A 17,295-nucleotide genomic window follows, 5' to 3' on the forward strand; every position below is an offset into this window, starting at 1 on the left:
ACTCGATTAGGCAACATTTTTAGCTTCATTTGGACTCCTCTTTGTATTCTGTCCTTGCGTTGGTTTGTCTGAATGCATTGCCAGGCCCTGGGTCAGATTCGCTCTCCCTTGAACATGGCTCTGTGCTGTTCATTATAGCACAGGGGCTGCCTGGGAACTGCTGGTGGTGCTCGGACGTGTTTTCACCAAGACATGTTTCACCAAGAAAAACAACCTTCTCCGTAACGAATCCTGAGCGGACCTCGTCCCGACACAGCAAGGTGCAACCCCCATCTGCCCTATAAAATCTGGTGCCGCCACCCAACGCCCTGACTCAGACATAAGATGTGCCACCAAGTCAGCCGCCCGAGGGAAATGGGGGTCAGGGTTGGACCAACTTCCTGCCAGCTCAGGCACTGAAATGGCTGCATCGTAGCTTTCGCGGGCTGGCTGTCCCGTGAAATCGCTTGGCTTGGGTCTGTTCCTGGGTGGAGGGGAGCAGTCAGCATAGAGCTCTCCTGGTCCAGCTCCTTCCACGCATGACTCAGAGTATTAGTGGAAGGTGGTAATTAAACCTCTCCTTTGGACATGCACTCGACCAGCCAAACTTCCTGCTCCCGTGGTCCGCTCACTTCTCTTATCAAGTCTGAAACTGTGACTCATCCCTCCCTTCCCTGACTTGTTGTGACTGTGTGTCTGGGTCACAGGCAATGCGGAGGGCGGACTATGGATCTCCTGCTCTCAAAGGGCCCTGCAAACCTTGGGAGTGGGAGTGAAGTCCAAGTGGTGACTGGCATGGCCATAAAAGGCAGCTCTCCGGGCTCTGTGCGTCAGCCTGGGTCACTCCTGACCTGAGCGTTGTCCTGAGCAACCTCCCCTCTCCCCAGAGGAGCCCAGGAAGGGGGTAGACAGCAGGGTAGAGAGGGGACTCCCTTCCATCTTGAGTGTTAGAACCCCACCCTGGATGCCTGGACACAGATGGGGCTGGGGAACTGCATAGCAGCAGGGGAACGGCTTTCGTTGTCTCCTAGTGCAGACCACGCCCAGGCTCTTTCCTGGAAAGCTTCCCCTGTGTTTACCCAAGCCGCCCCCAGGGCAGGGCCCTGTTTGGAGCCATCTGCGGCATGGGCTGTTTTTCTCGAATAATCCCGAGTGCATAAACACTGATGCTGGGGATAAGCAGCCCCCTGTAGAAGCGTTGAATGCTTTAGTGGAACTGTGCAGATGTGGGGAAGGCGAGGCACAGAGCTTGTCTGACGCGAGCCGGAAGCAGGCAGGGTTAGAGCCAGCCGTGCTCCAACCCCTTGAGCTTCGTCCCCCATACCCCCTCTGGGGTGGGTCTGAGGAATAGCTCTGCAAAACGGAGCCCTGCTCTCAGTACAAAGGCTGGGGCTATAATCAGACCTTTCGAGAGAAATGTGTGCCCCAGGTATGTCCGGTTCAGTGGGGCCCTCCTCCCATTTCACCCCAGTTGCAGAGGTTTTGGGGCCCCAGTACAATTGATCCCTCCCACCCCAATCAGCCCTGGCTATAACGTACTCATTTGCTTTAGAGAAGTCACGCTGGTGCAAACCGACATGCAGTCCAGACAGTAAGCAGCAAGCTCCTTGCTGTCTGCTAAGCTCTCTTGCCCGAATTCTTTAGCCTGGCACTTCTGCTTGCGATCCTACACTGCCTGTTACTGCAGTGCGCTGGCAAGGTGGGTCTTACAGAGAGCTACTGAGTGGGGTGAGGCTGGCAGGGCTGGGCAGGGAGGAGGCCAAGCATTACTCAGTTATTTGTGGTATTGCCCCAGAAGCGCTAGGTGCTTTCCAGGTGAGCAGGGCAGTGCCCTACCTGCATATGCAGACGGGGCTGGGGTCTGGCTTACTGTTCATCCCTTGTTTGAAGCTCTGGGCTGAAACCCAGCCCCCTGCAGAAACCTCCCCCCACCCCATCCTAAGGACCATAGGGACGGCTCCATTAGGGTGTCTGGCTTGTGCCAATGGGAAGGCCTATTCCAGAGTCACTTGCCCTGTTAGCATCCGGACATCGCTGCGCTGGGGTGGGGGTTTGAGAAACCTGCTTCACCACCTGCAATACCTCCCTCCCCGCCTCGCTCCACATGCTGCCAACCCCTCGCCAATAACACAGCTGGATTGCAGAGATTCCAGAACCCCTTCCTCAGGGTCTGGGTGTTGCTTGGAATCGGGGCCCCCTCCTGTTTTCTGTGGACCTGAGGTGCCTATTGGGGGAGAAAGTGACCCTCTAATCCCAACCTGAGAGGGTCACAGGGCAGCCGCTCAGCTGGCGTGAATATGAGTCTGGGCCGTCCGCGCCGAGATAAGTAGCTGTTGGTATCTCTTGGCATTCGGCTCAGTGCACAGCTGGGTGGAGCAGAAACAAATGCCAGCTGGAGCTTTAAATAAAGAGAAACGCTGGGTTAAAGTAGAGTAAACATGGCTTGCAAGGAAGTGCACTTCCTTACAGAGCTGGCTGAGCGTGCGCGGCCTCTGGGTATGCTTCGGCTGTGGGCTTGGTTGGCCCACAGCACCGGTCTTGGCTTTATTAACCTCACGGGACCGTCTCTGAGAGGAAGCAGGTTCCATCTTAGGTCAAGCGCTGAATGGCTGCGCTCTGCTAAGAGCGCAAACAAGCGTCCCCCTCCGAGCTGGCCGGAGACCCACCAGCTCGCTGGGTGTAGGCCAAGCAGCTGTTAGACTAATTTAGCTGCTAGCCGCATGTGCCAGATTCAAGCCAGTGACCTAGAGGTGAAAGCTCCCTATCCTTTTCCCAAGTCTCAGCTGAAAGCACCGGTTCAGGTGACTAACGAGATCAGTCTCGCCCCGGCTCCCGGGGTTTCCATTGTTTCGCCAGGTTCTCTCAGGAACGCGTCGTCCTTCCTGTCCGCCGGCATCTGGAGGAGCCTCCTACCCAGAGAGCCCCCATGATTAACTATGCATATGCATCCGAAGAAGTGGGCTGTAGTCCACGAAAGCTTATGCTCTAATAAATTTGTTAGTCTCTAAGGTGCCACAAGTCCTCCTGTTCTTCTTTTTGCGGATACAGACTAACACGGCTGCTACTCTGAAACCCATGATTAACTGGCATTCCTGTCCTGGGCGTGTCCGCACCCAGCTGCAGCCCTTCTCCATTAACCCTTTAGTGCAATGGGGTCTCCGTTGGTAGCACAGGCTGCAATTGGATCATACAGAATGTGCCGCCAAGTAGGGTGACCAGATGTCGTAATTTTATAGGGACGGTCCCACTATTTGGGGCTTTTTCTTATATAGGCCCCTATTACCCCCCACTCCCGTACCAAGTTTTCACACTTGCTGTCTGGTCACCCTACATCCAGATCCCATCCTGCCAATGTCCATGGCTATTTCCTTGCTTGCTCTGTGTTTCTCTAAATACCTCTGCAGCAGTTGTCTGCTCTCCTGGGAATGGGACTGCTCTAGGCAGATCTGGGGGGCCATGGGGCTGAGCCCGAGGGGGTGTGTGGACGGGCAGGGGATACACCTGAAGAAAGTGCATTTCCACTGTGGGAAAGGCTGGATTCCCAGTTCACACTTGGCAGAAATGCTGGAATCAGTCCAGAGTGCTGACAGCCATGGGGAAGCACCAGGGATTCCTACCCTGATCCAGGTTCCTTGTGGCTGTCCCCACCTTCATGGCTGAGCAGGGTATTGAGCTGGAATCTGGCACTCCCTTGCAAGCCACTCCTAGCAGCATGGGGCGGTGGCTGCTTGGGCGGGAGAGCTTGGCGTCTCCTCCCCCAGGGGCTGAGCCGGCTGCTGCCAGCCCCAGGAAGGAGGGTGGTGATCCAGCCTGGCTCTCCTGCATGGCAGTCTAGAGGAGACTCTGCAGAGCTGTTTCCATTCGAATTCCATCACTCGGGGTGTAAGAGATCTTGCCTGGAGGTGCCGAGCGGCTTATTGCATCCTGGTAAGTACCTGCCCTGGGACGGCGGTACCTGTTCTCCTGGGCATCTCCTGTGGCATGGATACAGCAGCTTGTCTTAGCCCTGGGTCCGGCACCCAGTCGGAGGGCATTTCACTGGGACGGGCTAGCGTGGCTTGCCTTATTTTTAGGTGCACTCAGGCTGTCCCAGAAACATCTCTGAAAAGCCCGTTTTTATTCTGAACTCCAAACCCTTGTGGCTGGCTTCAGCTTTCTGCCAGTTCGTCTGTCCGGAAACGGCTCTTTAAAAAGCTCCTCTGTGCTGCCCGGAATAGCAGGGGAGCTGTCCCTCGGCACGGGATGTTCTGCGCACGCCTTCAGGAACCGAGAATAACCCACCCCCTTCTGCTGCGAGTAATGGCCGTGGGGAGCTGCCCGTACCCGCCACAGCCTCCTTTCATGTTGCAACACGAGAGGCAAAGTGCTGAGCTGTGGGATTTGTCATCTTGGTTCATCCTTTCATCTCGTTAATAAGAAAACGGCAGATAGTGATCTCTGCATGTGTGGGAGGCTCACGGGCGAGCAGCACTTAGCTACTGATGGTGTGTTAGCCTGGGTCTGTGAGGGGAGGGGGGGGATTCTGGCCAGGAAAGCGGTCTGCTGGCTCAGTTTGCCCATGTGCTGGAGGGAGTCTGTAACTTCCTTCCCCTTCTCCCTGCAGAGCAGCAATGGAGGTGATGAATATGATGGAGCAGCCGATCAAGGTGACGGAGTGGCAGCAGACCTACACCTACGACTCGGGCATACACTCCGGGGTGAACACCCAGGTGCCGTCGGTCAGCAGCAAATGCATGGCGGATGACGAGGACCTCTACGCCAAGCAGTACACCATCAAGACAACCACCTACAGAGAGGCGGGGGGCCAGGGCCTGGGCCCAGCGGCAGGTACGGGACACAGGTGGCCAGGATATAAAGTTGGTGTTGAGCAAACCAGATGCTCGGACGGGGGTTGTGCAGAAATTCTAGTGCTCCATCCCAGCCTTTCTCCATCTCCCTCACAAAATCTCCCATGTCTTTGTATTTGATCTACCCCACTCTGGACGCATCTCCATAAATCCTTTGTCTTCTCCATGCCTGGGCGGTCGCTGCAGCTTAAAATACCTTCCCCTGTCTCCCTGCCCTGGTGAACTGTTGGCAGCACGTCTGAGTGCAGGAAGGATCTCATACAGAGAGGGTGTTTTGTGGCGTAACCACATCTCTAATTCTGAGCTCGGTCTCCACGTTTGCCTCAATGGCGCTTTAAGCTGTGTCCTCAAGATAGGAGCCGTCTGATCCCAGCCTAGTGATCAGCCATCTGTGCCTCTCAATTACCTGGCTGCTCAGGGACTGTTTGCAAAACGGTTCCCAGGCATTCAGCTTGTCGCTTGCACAAAGTAGCTGGTGATGGTGCGACTCTGGCATGTCTGAAACAGAGGGGAAGAAAACCAGAAAAATGTTCTCTTCCTCCCCTTTTTCCCTGTACCCCAAACACCTGCACGTTGTTAGCAGAGCCTCCGTAGCCAGAATGACCGCTGTCTTGGCAGCTACAATACCCAGGCTGGGCTGAGGTGGGGAGGGACAGCTTCTGAGACACTAAGTAGAAGACCCTGGCTCTGTTTCTCTCTAACTAGAGAGTGAATCACTGAACTCTTACCTGCTAATGCTGGACTCGGTTCTAGTGTCTCTCTCCTGTATTTATCTCGGAGTAAAGGGATCAGATTACTGGTCCCAGATGGTAAATCCCCTTTCCCGCAGAAGAGGCACAGTGCTGCTTTAGCCTAGATACTTCCTGCAGCATCAGAAGGGGGTTTCCTTCCAGGCAGGTAATCCACCTCTCCGAGGCTGTTGCTAGGTGGACGGAAGAATCCTTTGTCCCAGCGCTGAGCGAAGTAGATAGGTTGATCTAAGTTCCAGGTGTAGACCAGGCCTTACAGTGGAGTAGCTCAGGCCCTATGCAATGGTGTGATTTGGGGATGGTTTGTCTGCTAGGAACTGGACCAAAGCCACCAGCCATTCCCAGAGGTTACAGGTGGCAATTGGTGGTAAGAGCTGGATCTGTCCCAACAAACCCCACGGTGAAAGGCCTCCAAATGCCATTCCAATCCCCTGAGCCAGCTGGTTCCAACTTGCAAATGCCCTTAATTTTTTTTTAATTAACAGGCCTTGTGTGACAATTCCCTAATTATGCTGCCTAATTAAGTGTTCCCTTATCTCTGTGCTGCTGTATCTGTTTGCAATGTGAAGCACCAGCTCCTTGCGGGGCGTGCTGGGATGCTGACGTTACCGGTGTCCTTTTGTTAAGCTCCTGTTCAGCTAATTGAAATCTGGAGGCCTGGCAGTGAACTCTGCGGAGCTTGGGAGTTTAACATTCCCTCCCCCTCTGCTCCCTGCAGCAGCAGACATGGAGTCTCAGCTGGCCATGACACGGGCCCAGCGTGTCCGGGCTGCCATGTACCCAGAGACCGTGGAGGACCGATCCCTGCTCATGACCACTCACATCGAGGGCCAGCAGACCAATGTGCAGAGGCTGGCCGAGCCCTCGCAGATGCTGAAATCTGCCATTGTGCATCTGATCAACTACCAGGACGATGCGGAGCTGGCCACCCGGGCCATCCCGGAGCTCACCAAGCTGCTGAACGACGAGGACCCGGTAAGGGAGCAAACTCTGCTCAATGCACGCTCTTGTCCGGGGCGTGCTCTGGGACTCGGGCTACAAGCCTCCTAGCTGCGTGCTTGCCTGGAAGCGGAGGCTGCTGCAACGTGCCTGGGACCTCGGAGGAGATCCAGGCAACGCTGACCAATGCCCTTCTCCTTTGTAAAGCGCTGTGGTCACATGGCCCATCCCCCCTGCTGCAGCTAGGGGGGACCCGATCCAGGACAGCTGTGTCCCTTTACATCTGTACTCAGTGCTTCCCCTCCCCCGCCTGTCCTTTTACTACCTCGTGTGACCTTAGCGCTCCTGGCTTTGGCCAGATGGCCGGGCAGGGCAGCCTGCACCCTAGTGCTGCATAGCTTCCAAGGCCTGAAGGGACCGTTGTGACCTATATGCGCAGGCCAGGGAGCTGCCCCAAAAGACCACCTAGAGCAGAGCTTTTAGAAAAACCTGACGCATTGCCCTCCTGGCTGCTTCTCCCTTCCTACCCCCTGCTGTGCCAGAGCGCCTGAGCCCTGGCCACCGCCCGCCCGGCGGCTGTGCGTTGTGGAACCGTTTTGTTAAATACTTGTGCGAGGGCAGCTATCCCTCGTTCTTCTAGCTGTGCGGGCTCGCAGAGTCTTTCCCACCCCTCTGGCCCAGCAGATCAGTAAGGTACAGCGGATCCGGCTGCCCCACATGCAGCGCTATCCACCTGAAAGGCAGGAAACCTCTTCTGGCTTCTTTAGTGGGAGACTCGGCTCCCTCGCTGCTCTGTAATCTCCTGGTTCATAGCGTTGGCTGGGACCCCTCTCCCATCTGCAGCCGTCTCTCTCCCCAGGTTGTGGTCAGCAAAGCGGCCATGATAGTGAACCAGCTGTCCAAGAAGGAGGCGTCGCGCCGTGCCCTGATGCAGTCCCCACAGATAGTGGCAGCCGTGGTGCGTGCCATGCAGCACACCAGCGACTTGGACACGGCCCGCTGCACCACCAGCATCCTGCACAACCTCTCACACCACCGCGAGGGGCTGCTGGCCATCTTCAAATCTGGAGGCATCCCAGCTCTCGTGCGGATGCTCAGGTACCAGGCAGCAACATGCAGGTGTACAGCGCTGAGCTGACAGGCTCTGGAGTGACTGCTAATGCTGCGCTCACCCAGGGTCTGTTCAGTGGGGCAGCTGCTGGCTGTATAGGGTGGCTGGAAGTGGGAGGGAGCAGAGCCAGGGCAGGTGAGAGGCGTTGACGGTGCTCTGGTGTGGCCAGTCTACTGGCATTGCAAAGCTCGTTGTCTGACAACTGCTGCAGGCCGGGTCAGTAGGCTGCAGGCTTAGCCGAGCCCATTCCCTGGTCAAAGAGGCATGTTTGCTTTCTCGCTCGGAATCTCCTCTGCCGAGTCTCCTGAGCTTATAGCGCTTTGCGAAATCTGGCCATAGTGGGAATGCCACAGGTGTCTGGTTTTGGGCCCCCCTGGTGTTGCGCTCACCAGTGAGGTTTAAGCTGTGCTCGAGCAGTGACTGCTGGGCTAGCGAGGAGCGGAGCTAGGGACAGCACAGTGCTCGCTTCTGTTCCATGCTGATCCCAGGGGGGCTGAACTTTTCCAGCACCGCGCTTCGATGGCCACTTGCCAGGGGGCCACACCCAACTGGCATAAAATGGTGCTGCCTGCAGCAGCCCTTCCATTCCTAATATGGAGGTGCAGTCTGCCAGAACTACACCTCCCAGCATGCAGTGCCCGGTACCGCTCTGCGGCCTGCCTGCCTTCCCATGGGCTGTCTTCCCTGTAGCAAGCATGAAGGCGCCCACACATTGGCCTTCAGCCACCTGCTGCTTGGCCTGATTCCCCGTCATGCTCTCGTCCCTAGCTCTCCGGTCGAGTCGGTCTTGTTCTACGCAATCACCACCCTGCACAACCTGCTGCTGTACCAGGAAGGCGCCAAAATGGCCGTGCGCCTGGCTGACGGCCTCCAGAAGATGGTTCCCCTGCTGAACAAGAACAACCCGAAATTCCTCGCCATCACCACTGACTGCCTTCAGCTCCTGGCCTACGGGAACCAGGAGAGCAAGGTGAGCCTGCCGCCAGCCCTGGCTCCTTCGTCGCCTTGTAGCATTTGTCCTGTGGCTGCTAGGATCCGGGAATAGGTGGGAAGTGGAGGTTGCTGTCAGTGGACAGCCTCTTTTCCCTACTCCTGTGTGACAGTCGTTGTGTGTAAACCCTCCTGACAAAGGCTTGGCTGCCCGGAATAGCACAGAAACACAGCAGTTACTGCGTGCTGCGTGTGCAACAGAAACCGGATCCCCGGTTACAGACGCCAGAGAAGTTACACGTCCACTGAATAGTAGCAAACCCTCTGGGCTGCTACGTAGGCCGAGCCTACGCTACAGGCACTACAGCGGCGTAGCCATGTCTACACCGGGGGGGAGACCGAACTGCGGTGCGCAGGGTGGAATTTCTCATACCACTGAGCGCCGTAGCTATGTTGACCCTACTGAGTCTAGACCAGGCTGAAATCTTCATCCTTTTCAGGCCGGGTGGCTGTTCTGTGTGGGGCTCTTGGCATTTGGGTGGGGAAGTTGCACTGAATTTGCTGCGCACAAAGTGCAGTGGGCCATCTAGTGTCCTGTGACTTTAATCCTGAAAATTTGAATCAGATTTTAAGTTGCACAATGGACCTGCAGACTATCCTGGTGCCCTGGTTATAGAATCACAGAAATATGGGGCTGGAAGGGACCTCGAAGTCAAGTCCAGCCCTCTGCACTAGGGCAGGACCACATGAACCTAGACCATCCCTGACAGGTGTTCGTCCAATCTGTTCTTAAAAGGCTCCAGCGATGGGGAATCCACAGCCTCTCTGTGAAGCCTGTTCCAGAGCTTAGCTACCCTGAGAGTCAGAGACTTCTTCCTCCTATCTCACCGAGATCTCCCCTCCAGCAGACTAAGCCCGTTACTGCTTCTGTGGACATGAACAATTGATCCCCATTGTCTTCATAACAGCCCTTAGTATGTCTGCAGACTGTTCTCAGGTCTCCCCCCGTCAGTCGTCTTTTCTCAAGACTAAACATGCCCGTCGTAGTTCGGGTTTCCTAAACCTTTTAACCTTTTTCTGTTGCTCTGCTTTGGACTCTCTCCACTTTGTCCGCGTCTTTCCAAAGTGCGGCACCCAGGATTGGACACGACTCCAGCTGGGTCCTCACCAGTGCCGAGTAGAGCCTGACCGTTGTCTCCTGGGTTTTACACACGACACCCCGGAGTGAGATTAGTCTCTTTCACGGCTTCATCATAGCGATGACTCCTATTCAGTTTGAGCCGCTAGAACCCCCAGATCCCTTTCAGTAGAATGACCACCTCGCCGGTTAATCCCCAATTGTGCATTTGATCCCCCCACACACCCACCCTCCAAGTGAAGTACTTCGCACTTGTCTTTGTTGAATTTCATCCTCTTGTTGATTTCAGACCAATTCCCTAACTTTGTCAAGGTGGTTTTGAATTCTACTCCGGTCTTCCAAAGCGCTTACAACCTTTTCCCAGCTTGGTGTCACCTGCACGTTCCATAAGCATAGTCTCCGTGCTGTTATCCAAGTCATTAATGACCATCTGGAATAGCATTGGACCCAGAACTGACCCCTGTGGGGACCTCACATCCTCCCAGTTTGACCGTGAACCATTGATAGCTACGCTGGGTCTGCTCTTTCAGCCAGTTGGGCGCTCACCTTTCAAGTAATTTCGTCTAGAGCACATCTCCCTAGTTCGGTTATGAGAGCCTCATGGGGGACTGTGTCAGAAGCTTTCCTAAAATCAAGATATTACATCTACTGCTTCCCCCCCACCCCTAGGCCAGTAACCGTTATATTTGGGGGGGGGTAGTTTTGATGTGTTTAGCACTTCCAGGGCCAAACCAAGCTGGGAGGCTCCCGTTCCCGCGGAGTTGGATCCAGTTGAGTCACGAGAGCAGAGCAGATATTCCTGCTCATGCCGTAGCGCCCCGCTCAGTGGCTTGTGTGTAAATGTTCGGGATTCATCGGAGTTCTCTGGCCGCACCTGACGTCTGCGGCTACCCCTTGTGCCACCCTCTGGAGGGCTAATGCCGCTTTCTCTTGCAGCTGATCATTTTGGCCAACGGGGGACCCCAAGCCCTGGTGCAGATCATGCGCAGCTACACCTACGAGAAGCTGCTCTGGACCACCAGCCGGGTGCTCAAGGTCCTGTCGGTGTGTCCCAGCAACAAGCCTGCCATTGTGGAGGCCGGTGAGTGAGCCCGGCGGGGGCGGGCCTGAGATGGAGGGGGCTGGTTCAGACTCAGCAGCTGGAGCAAACTGGGCTGTGGCCCTTTCCAGGCACCGCTGGACGTTGCTCGCTTCCAAGGCACCCGAACTAACGCAAGGTGCGGAGCTGTGCCCTGTCTCAGCCTCTGGGCCTCAGGAACCGGCAGCATCGGGCTCCTACTTTCAGTTATGGCTCGAAGTCCCTGAGCTGCTCTGTAATGGAAATAAGCCGGTGCCTGGTACCGCGCTCCTATTCAGCAAGATGTGATGTGGATTTAATTTCCATTTGTCACATCACTTTGCTTCCAGCTGTGCTGCCTGTTACTCTTAATGAGGCCTTCATCAGAGACCCTCTAAGATGACAGTGTTAATTGTAACATCCGAACGCTTCCCCTTATTAAGGTTCCCAGCTCTCCCCAGACAGCACCTGTCCCCCACTGCTCACCCGTCCACCCCTGCAGCGTCCCCAAGCACTTGTTGTGTGGTTGGTCCCTCTAGGCTTCCATACGACTGTCTAGAACTTAGTGTTCTAACGCCACCCAGCTACAGTCTCCTCTACTCCCAGCAGGACGCTGCCCACACTTGTCACTCGCTCGAATGCCACGGAGTGACCGTCTGTCTTGGCACGTCCCTTGCCATGTTGGCTGGGTCTCTGCTCCCATGGCCTGTCCCCTGTTTCCAGAGAGCTTGTATGGAGGAGAGGCATTTCCAGGAGGTCGTAGTGACTGGTTCCTCTGGGTGCACAGACGCCTCTGACGGGAGGTGGGCCTGTTAGTGCCTTTACTTGAGGTGGGGGCCCTTTATGGAAGCAGCCAGTGCAGTAGCGAAGCTACAGGGTTGCCTTCCCAGCCTTGCCACAAGTTGGGTACTCGTCCTCTTTGGCTTCTTATACAGGCCAGTGGAAACTTCTGGAGGACAGATGCTGTTGTGTTTTTTTGCTTAGGCTTGTGCAGACACATGCTTCTGGGGGAAGGCGAGGGGGCAGATTTGCTCCCGGCCCTGCTGGCCAGCTGTGATGCTGCCTTTGTGACTCTGCAGTACAAGGAGAGATGGTGGTCTCAGACTTGGTGTTGCAAAGGGCTGTCTGAAGAGCCCAAACCTATGTGTAGCCTCTCTCTGAGAGCTGACGGTGCTGGGCGGCTTGGGTGTTGGGGCTAATTACAGCTGGGCTGGGCTCTGTTTCCTCCCTCAGGTGGCATGCAGGCTCTGGGGAAACATCTGACCAGCTCTAGCCCACGGCTCGTACAGAACTGCCTGTGGACCTTGAGGAACCTCTCTGATGTGGCCACCAAGCAGGTGAGTGCACAGGAATCCAGCCGTTGTAGAAGCCTCAAATAAGCATTTCCAAGGCCTGTTCCTGAATAGAGTGTAGAGCATTAATCACCTGTCTGGTGCTCTGTGGGGATACCGGATCTTAGCCTGTTCTGCTCTGAGCCCAACATCCACAGTCCAGAGGGGATGTGTTTACCCAGCTTTGACTCCCAGGAGCAGCTCCCTTCACAATCCGGTTGCAATGGTATGCTTGCCATGGGGCCAGCGGGAAGTAATGGAAATCCTAGAAATGTGGGGCTGGAAGGGACCTTGAGAGATCCAAGTCCAGCCCCTGAGCTGGGGCAGGACCAAGTAACCCTAAATCCTCACTGACAGGTGTTTGTCCAACCTGCTCTTGAACTGCTCCGGTGACAGGGATTCCACAGCCGCCCACGAACCGTGTCCCAGAGCTTAACGGCCCTGAGTGCTTCCTAATATCTAACCTAAATCTCTGGTGGTGCCAAGTGAGCCCGTTACGTGTCCTACTTCCAGCGGCCATGGAGAACAATTGATCCATGTCCTCTTTATACCAGCCCTTAACGTGTTCAAAGATAGTCAGGTCCCCCCCTCAGTCTCCTTTGCTCAAGACTAAACATGCCCAGATTTTTAACCTTTCCTCACAGGTCAGGTTTTCTGAACCTTTGATCACTTTTATTGTTCTCTCCTCGGCAGTCTCCAATTTGTCTGCAGCTTTCGTAAAGCGCGGTGCCCAGAACTGCACCCAGGACTCCAGCCGAGCCCTCCCCAGCGCAGAGTAGAGTGAGACAGTTACCTCCCGTGTCTAACACAGAACACTCCCCCCGGTTCCTACACCCCGGAACGAGATCGGCCCTTTTCGCAGCTGCAGCACGTTGACTCAGATTCAATAGGTGACCCGCTAGATCCTTTCCAGCATTAATGCCGCCTAGGTGGTTATTCCCCAGTTCGTAGCTGTGCATTTGATTTGTTTCCTCGCCAGCTGAAGTACTTTGCACTTGTCTTTATTGAATTTCATCTTGTGGATTTCAGACAAATTCTCTAATTTGTCCATTTGTTTTGAATTCGAATCCTGTCCTCCAAAGTGCTTGTGACTCATCTGCAAATCCTAGAATCAGACTCTCCACTCCGTTCTCCAAGTCCTTAATGAACATATTGAATGGTACTGGGCCTAGGCCTGAGCCCCGCAGCACCCCACTAGAGACCCCCTGCCAGTTTGGCAGTGAGCCATTGGTCGCTACTCGCTGAGAACAGTCTTTCAACCAGCTGGGCACCCACCTTTATAGTAATTTTATCTAGACCCCAGGTCTTTAGTTGGCTTATGGGACTCTTATGCGGGACTGTCAAAAGCCTTGCTAAAATCAAGGTACTGCTTCCCCCATCCACTGGGCCAGTTACCCTGCCAAATGCTGGCTTCCTAGTGCTCCGGGTCTCCCAACGGCTCTTGGGGGCAGTCACACGGGGATGGCAGTCTGTGCTCTCCCTGCCCGTGTCTGACTTGCACTCCATCTCCAGGACCCAGTGGGGAGAAGGCGAACTCTTTCCCCTGCCACAAGCCTGTGAGAACATGCTTCTGCGCACTGCCAGCCCACGCACCGCACCCACTGGGGTGGGGCTAGGAGCCAGGCCAAGGCATAAGCCGTTGTGTCAGCACCCTTGGAAAGGTGTCGCCGGTGTTCCTCTGCTGCAGAACTGGTGCTGGGGCTTGCTTTGACTTCCCAGGGCTGGTGCCAGACTGTTCTGACACCCATTGTTCATCAGGCTGATAGTATCCGTGGAAGGAGAGTGGGAGCAAGGCTGGGGAGGGCAGGGTGGAGTCCGGATGAGGAAGACGCCCCTGAAGTTTCCCTAAGCTGCTTGCTTTGACACCCGGGGTTCCATTGACAGACATTCCTCCCTCCCCCGCACCTCCCGCCTTTCCACTGCTTCCTGATGTGTTCCCCACATGGTGCTTGGCTTGCCCCTCTTCATGGATTAGGGTCTGATGCAGCGTGGAAAGTATTTGGGATCGTTTTTGGAAGGCATGTAACTCAGTCTCCAGTGAGATTAACAAATGAAACATTTGGTGGTCAGGCTCCGCCGAATAGCAGACGGGAATGCAGCTTTGCCTGCTGACTTAACTCCTTCACGTCCTCTGTCTAACCAGGACCCCCCCCATCCCCACCCTCATCTCCCACTGTCCTTCTGGCTATTCTTAAATCCCTCAGTCCTGCCACTAGTGACCCTCACGATCACCCAACGTGCACGTGCTGGCTTGCCATGCTGCTCTGAACAGCTGGGGATTGTATCACTTGCATGTTTCCGGCAGGGGAAACCTGGCGAAGATACTAAACTCCTAAGTAAAGCTGCACATGTCTGGCACATCTGTCGCTCACGCTGTCCAAACAGTGCAGAGCGCTAGCTATGGTTACAGGAGTCGAGAGGCCTTGGACTTTTGTTCTAAGAAAACGTTGCCGCGAGCAAGACTCTTACTGCATGGAGATGCCCTGCTTGAGTTGGAACAATAGTTGGCCTGTGGCATGGGGAAGGGTTGTGAATTGTGCCTGTTCTCAGGCCTGCTGGAGTCTGCCAAGCCGTAGACCCAAATAGCGCAGCCTTGGGGCCCCAGAGGGAGCCTGGTTCCCAGGGGAAGGACAGCATCTGGGTGGTACCTTGTAATCTTCACTCGGAGGAGTTATATGGGCAGATCTCCAGTGTGAGCAGATAAAAACACCCCAGCTTCCATTGCATGCTCCAAGCAGGGTTTGAGGGAGAGCAGAGAGGTGGGGGGATAGTTTGCAGCTCTATAATTCTCCCTTGTGAGGGCCCTCCAGGAAAGGTTCCCACCTGCCGAGGTGTCGCTGGCTGCCTGATGTTCCAGCCGATCTCTGCCTTGGTCCCAGGCGTGCTCTGCCCTCTACAAATCTAATCTCCCTGGCACGGGGGTGGGGTGAACGGGCTTGGTTGGTGTTCAGAGGAATGCGAGTCTTTCACAAGCTGCCCTTCATCTGTACAGTGCTCTGCATTGTCTTTACCAGGCGGCTACGCGTCCTTCGAGGCTGTGTCCTGATGGGGTGCAATTGGATCCCTGTCCCCGAAATCACCATGTTCCTCTAGCTCGCTTGGGGGTGGGGACCGGAGCTCGCCGGGCCCTCTGCAATGACACCCGTGTGGTCGTCTCCAATTAATCTGTCCAATGCTTCCTGTGCTTAGGCTCCTCCCCTGTCAGCGTGGTCTGACAGCAACACTTGCCACCTTCACCTTACTTCTCCCCTCTCCCGCTGCAGCCTGGCACAGTCTGGCTAGGTGCCCTAATGCCAGAGCTGGCATCTCCCTGAAACCAGGTCGCCAGGCTTCGGGCTAGCTAAGCATTCTCCTGGCACGTAGAGACGGATGTTTCCAAAGCATTGGGCTGGTGACTCCTTCATGGGCCAGGGCCGTTGCCAGCAAGGACTGCTGGGAGCTGGCATGCGGGCTTCTGGGCAGCTAGAGTGTAGTGTCTGGTGAATCCAGTGACACCCGGCCAGTCCCAGCAGAGATGGCTTTCCCAGCTCCCCGTGGCCTGAAGCGGCCCCTTAGGCAGAGAGTTGTGTTTTTGGAGGTGTTGGCAGAGGAGTCACTGCACGGAGGAGCCTGCTTTGCTGTGAGATGGCTCAGCTGTGTGAAGAGACCAGCAGCTCTGCTTCCACCTTGTAAAGCCGTGGGGCAGGAGGGAGCAGAGCTCTGGGAAAGGGCCTGCCGCAGAGCTGAGCCCAACGAGGAGGGGACAGGCCGGGCCTAGTCCATTGGCTTGTCCGTGCTGCGGTTGGTGGTCTCCGGGTGAAGAGGACAGTGTGACGTCTTGCCTCTACTCTCACCTCCTCACTGTTCTGTAGGAGGGTCTAGATGGGGTCCTCAAGATTCTGGTTAACCAGCTGAGCTCGGACGACGTGAACGTGCTGACCTGTGCCACCGGCACCCTCTCCAACCTGACCTGCAACAACAGCAAAAACAAGACCCTGGTCACGCAGTCCAACGGGGTGGAAGCCCTGATCCACACCATCCTGAGGGCGGGCGACAAGGAGGACATCACCGAGCCGGCTGTCTGCGCCCTGCGGCACCTCACCAGCCGGCACCCGGAGGCGGAGATGGCCCAGAACTCGGTGCGGCTCAATTACGGCATCCCGGCGATCGTCAAGCTCCTCAACCAGCCCAACCAGTGGCCGCTGGTCAAGGTAAAACTGCAGGAGGGGCTGTGGGGCATCCTGGGGGGTGGGGGGGACGCTGGGGCTCAGTGGAGCTCTGCCTGATGCCCAGTGAGCCGCGCGAACGTCCCCCACTGAGCTCCCTGCGGAGGAGAGGGCACTGGTTTGAGCCGCAGTTACCCATTGTTCACCCCGCGGGGGCTCGGCAGTCGAGCTCTGCCTCCCTGTCTGCCCCCAATCGTGTTCTGCCTGTGGTAAGAGGACGGGGCTGGTGCTGGTCTCTTCTTGAATCAATATTTGTCCTTCTGCTCCCAGCAGCAGGGAAGTAGGTGGATCCCTTTATGGAAATGCTGCAGGCTGACTAGAGGCTTAAAAGCCACCACCTGCTGTGTGAGCTGTGGGGGCGAAGGAAGGTGGCTTCTCGCTGTAGGCGCTGGCAGGGAGCGGCTGGTGAGCTGGGGCGGCTGGTTCTGAACCCCCTGCCGAGTGCGTACGGAGCTGGCGCGGTATAGGCTCGGCAGCCGGACTCCTGCCAGGGGCACGGGAGGTGAAAACGCGAACAGTCCTGCTCCTGGCACGTCAAGTTCCTCTCTCGAATGGAGAAGTCCTGAGCGCCTACAGCTGCTGCCTCAGCCATTGCCCTGTCTGATGGCCTCTTCCTCCTCTCTTCCAGGCCACTATCGGTCTGATCCGCAACCTGGCCCTGTGCCCGGCTAACCATGCCCCGCTGCAGGAGGCTGCCGTGATCCCTCGCCTGGTCCAGCTGCTGGTGAAGGCTCACCAAGACGCCCAGCGCCATGTGGCAGCTGGCACACAGCAGCCGTACACAGTGAGTACAGATGCGGGAGGGGCCAATGGCCGAGCTGGGGAACGCCTGCCCGGTGGGGGCCTTTCCCTGTGTCCCAGGGCTCCCAGTGCACTGGGCGTTGCTCAGTTGGCTTATTTTGGAGCGTGAAGCCTCCACTCGGCCCCTGGAAGCCCCCCGGGTGCTGCTGGGCACGTGGGTAAGGCTGCTGTAACCGGGCCGTAGTCCTGGACGTGCAGCACGGCAGCG

The 17,295-nt window shown here is 56.2% G+C and overlaps 1 protein-coding gene across 7 annotated transcripts in view; it reads left to right on the forward strand.

Annotated features, from left to right (window-relative positions):
- JUP (junction plakoglobin) overlaps nt 1-17,295 on the forward strand; it is a 49,465-nt gene that overhangs the window by 26,905 nt on the left and 5,265 nt on the right. For 5 of the 7 annotated variants that reach the window (XM_005294101.5, XM_065577863.1, XM_065577864.1 and 2 more), the window contains 8 exons: nt 4,583-4,806; nt 6,294-6,550; nt 7,374-7,612; nt 8,394-8,595; nt 10,630-10,774; nt 11,984-12,087; nt 15,933-16,271; nt 16,915-17,070. In XM_005294101.5, the coding sequence (XP_005294158.2) occupies nt 4,583-4,806; nt 6,294-6,550; nt 7,374-7,612; nt 8,394-8,595; nt 10,630-10,774; nt 11,984-12,087; nt 15,933-16,271; nt 16,915-17,070 (1,666 nt within the window). Of the gene's footprint in view, nt 1-3,636; nt 3,907-4,254; nt 4,464-4,582; nt 4,807-6,293; nt 6,551-7,373; nt 7,613-8,393; nt 8,596-10,629; nt 10,775-11,983; nt 12,088-15,932; nt 16,272-16,914; nt 17,071-17,295 lie in introns of those variants that run through there. The other 2 variants (XM_005294100.5, XM_005294099.5) reach the window with 2 other exon arrangements.

This window comes from Chrysemys picta, chromosome 24 (genome assembly GCF_011386835.1).
Source record: "Chrysemys picta bellii isolate R12L10 chromosome 24, ASM1138683v2, whole genome shotgun sequence".
Classification (NCBI taxonomy): Eukaryota; Metazoa; Chordata; order Testudines; family Emydidae; genus Chrysemys; species Chrysemys picta.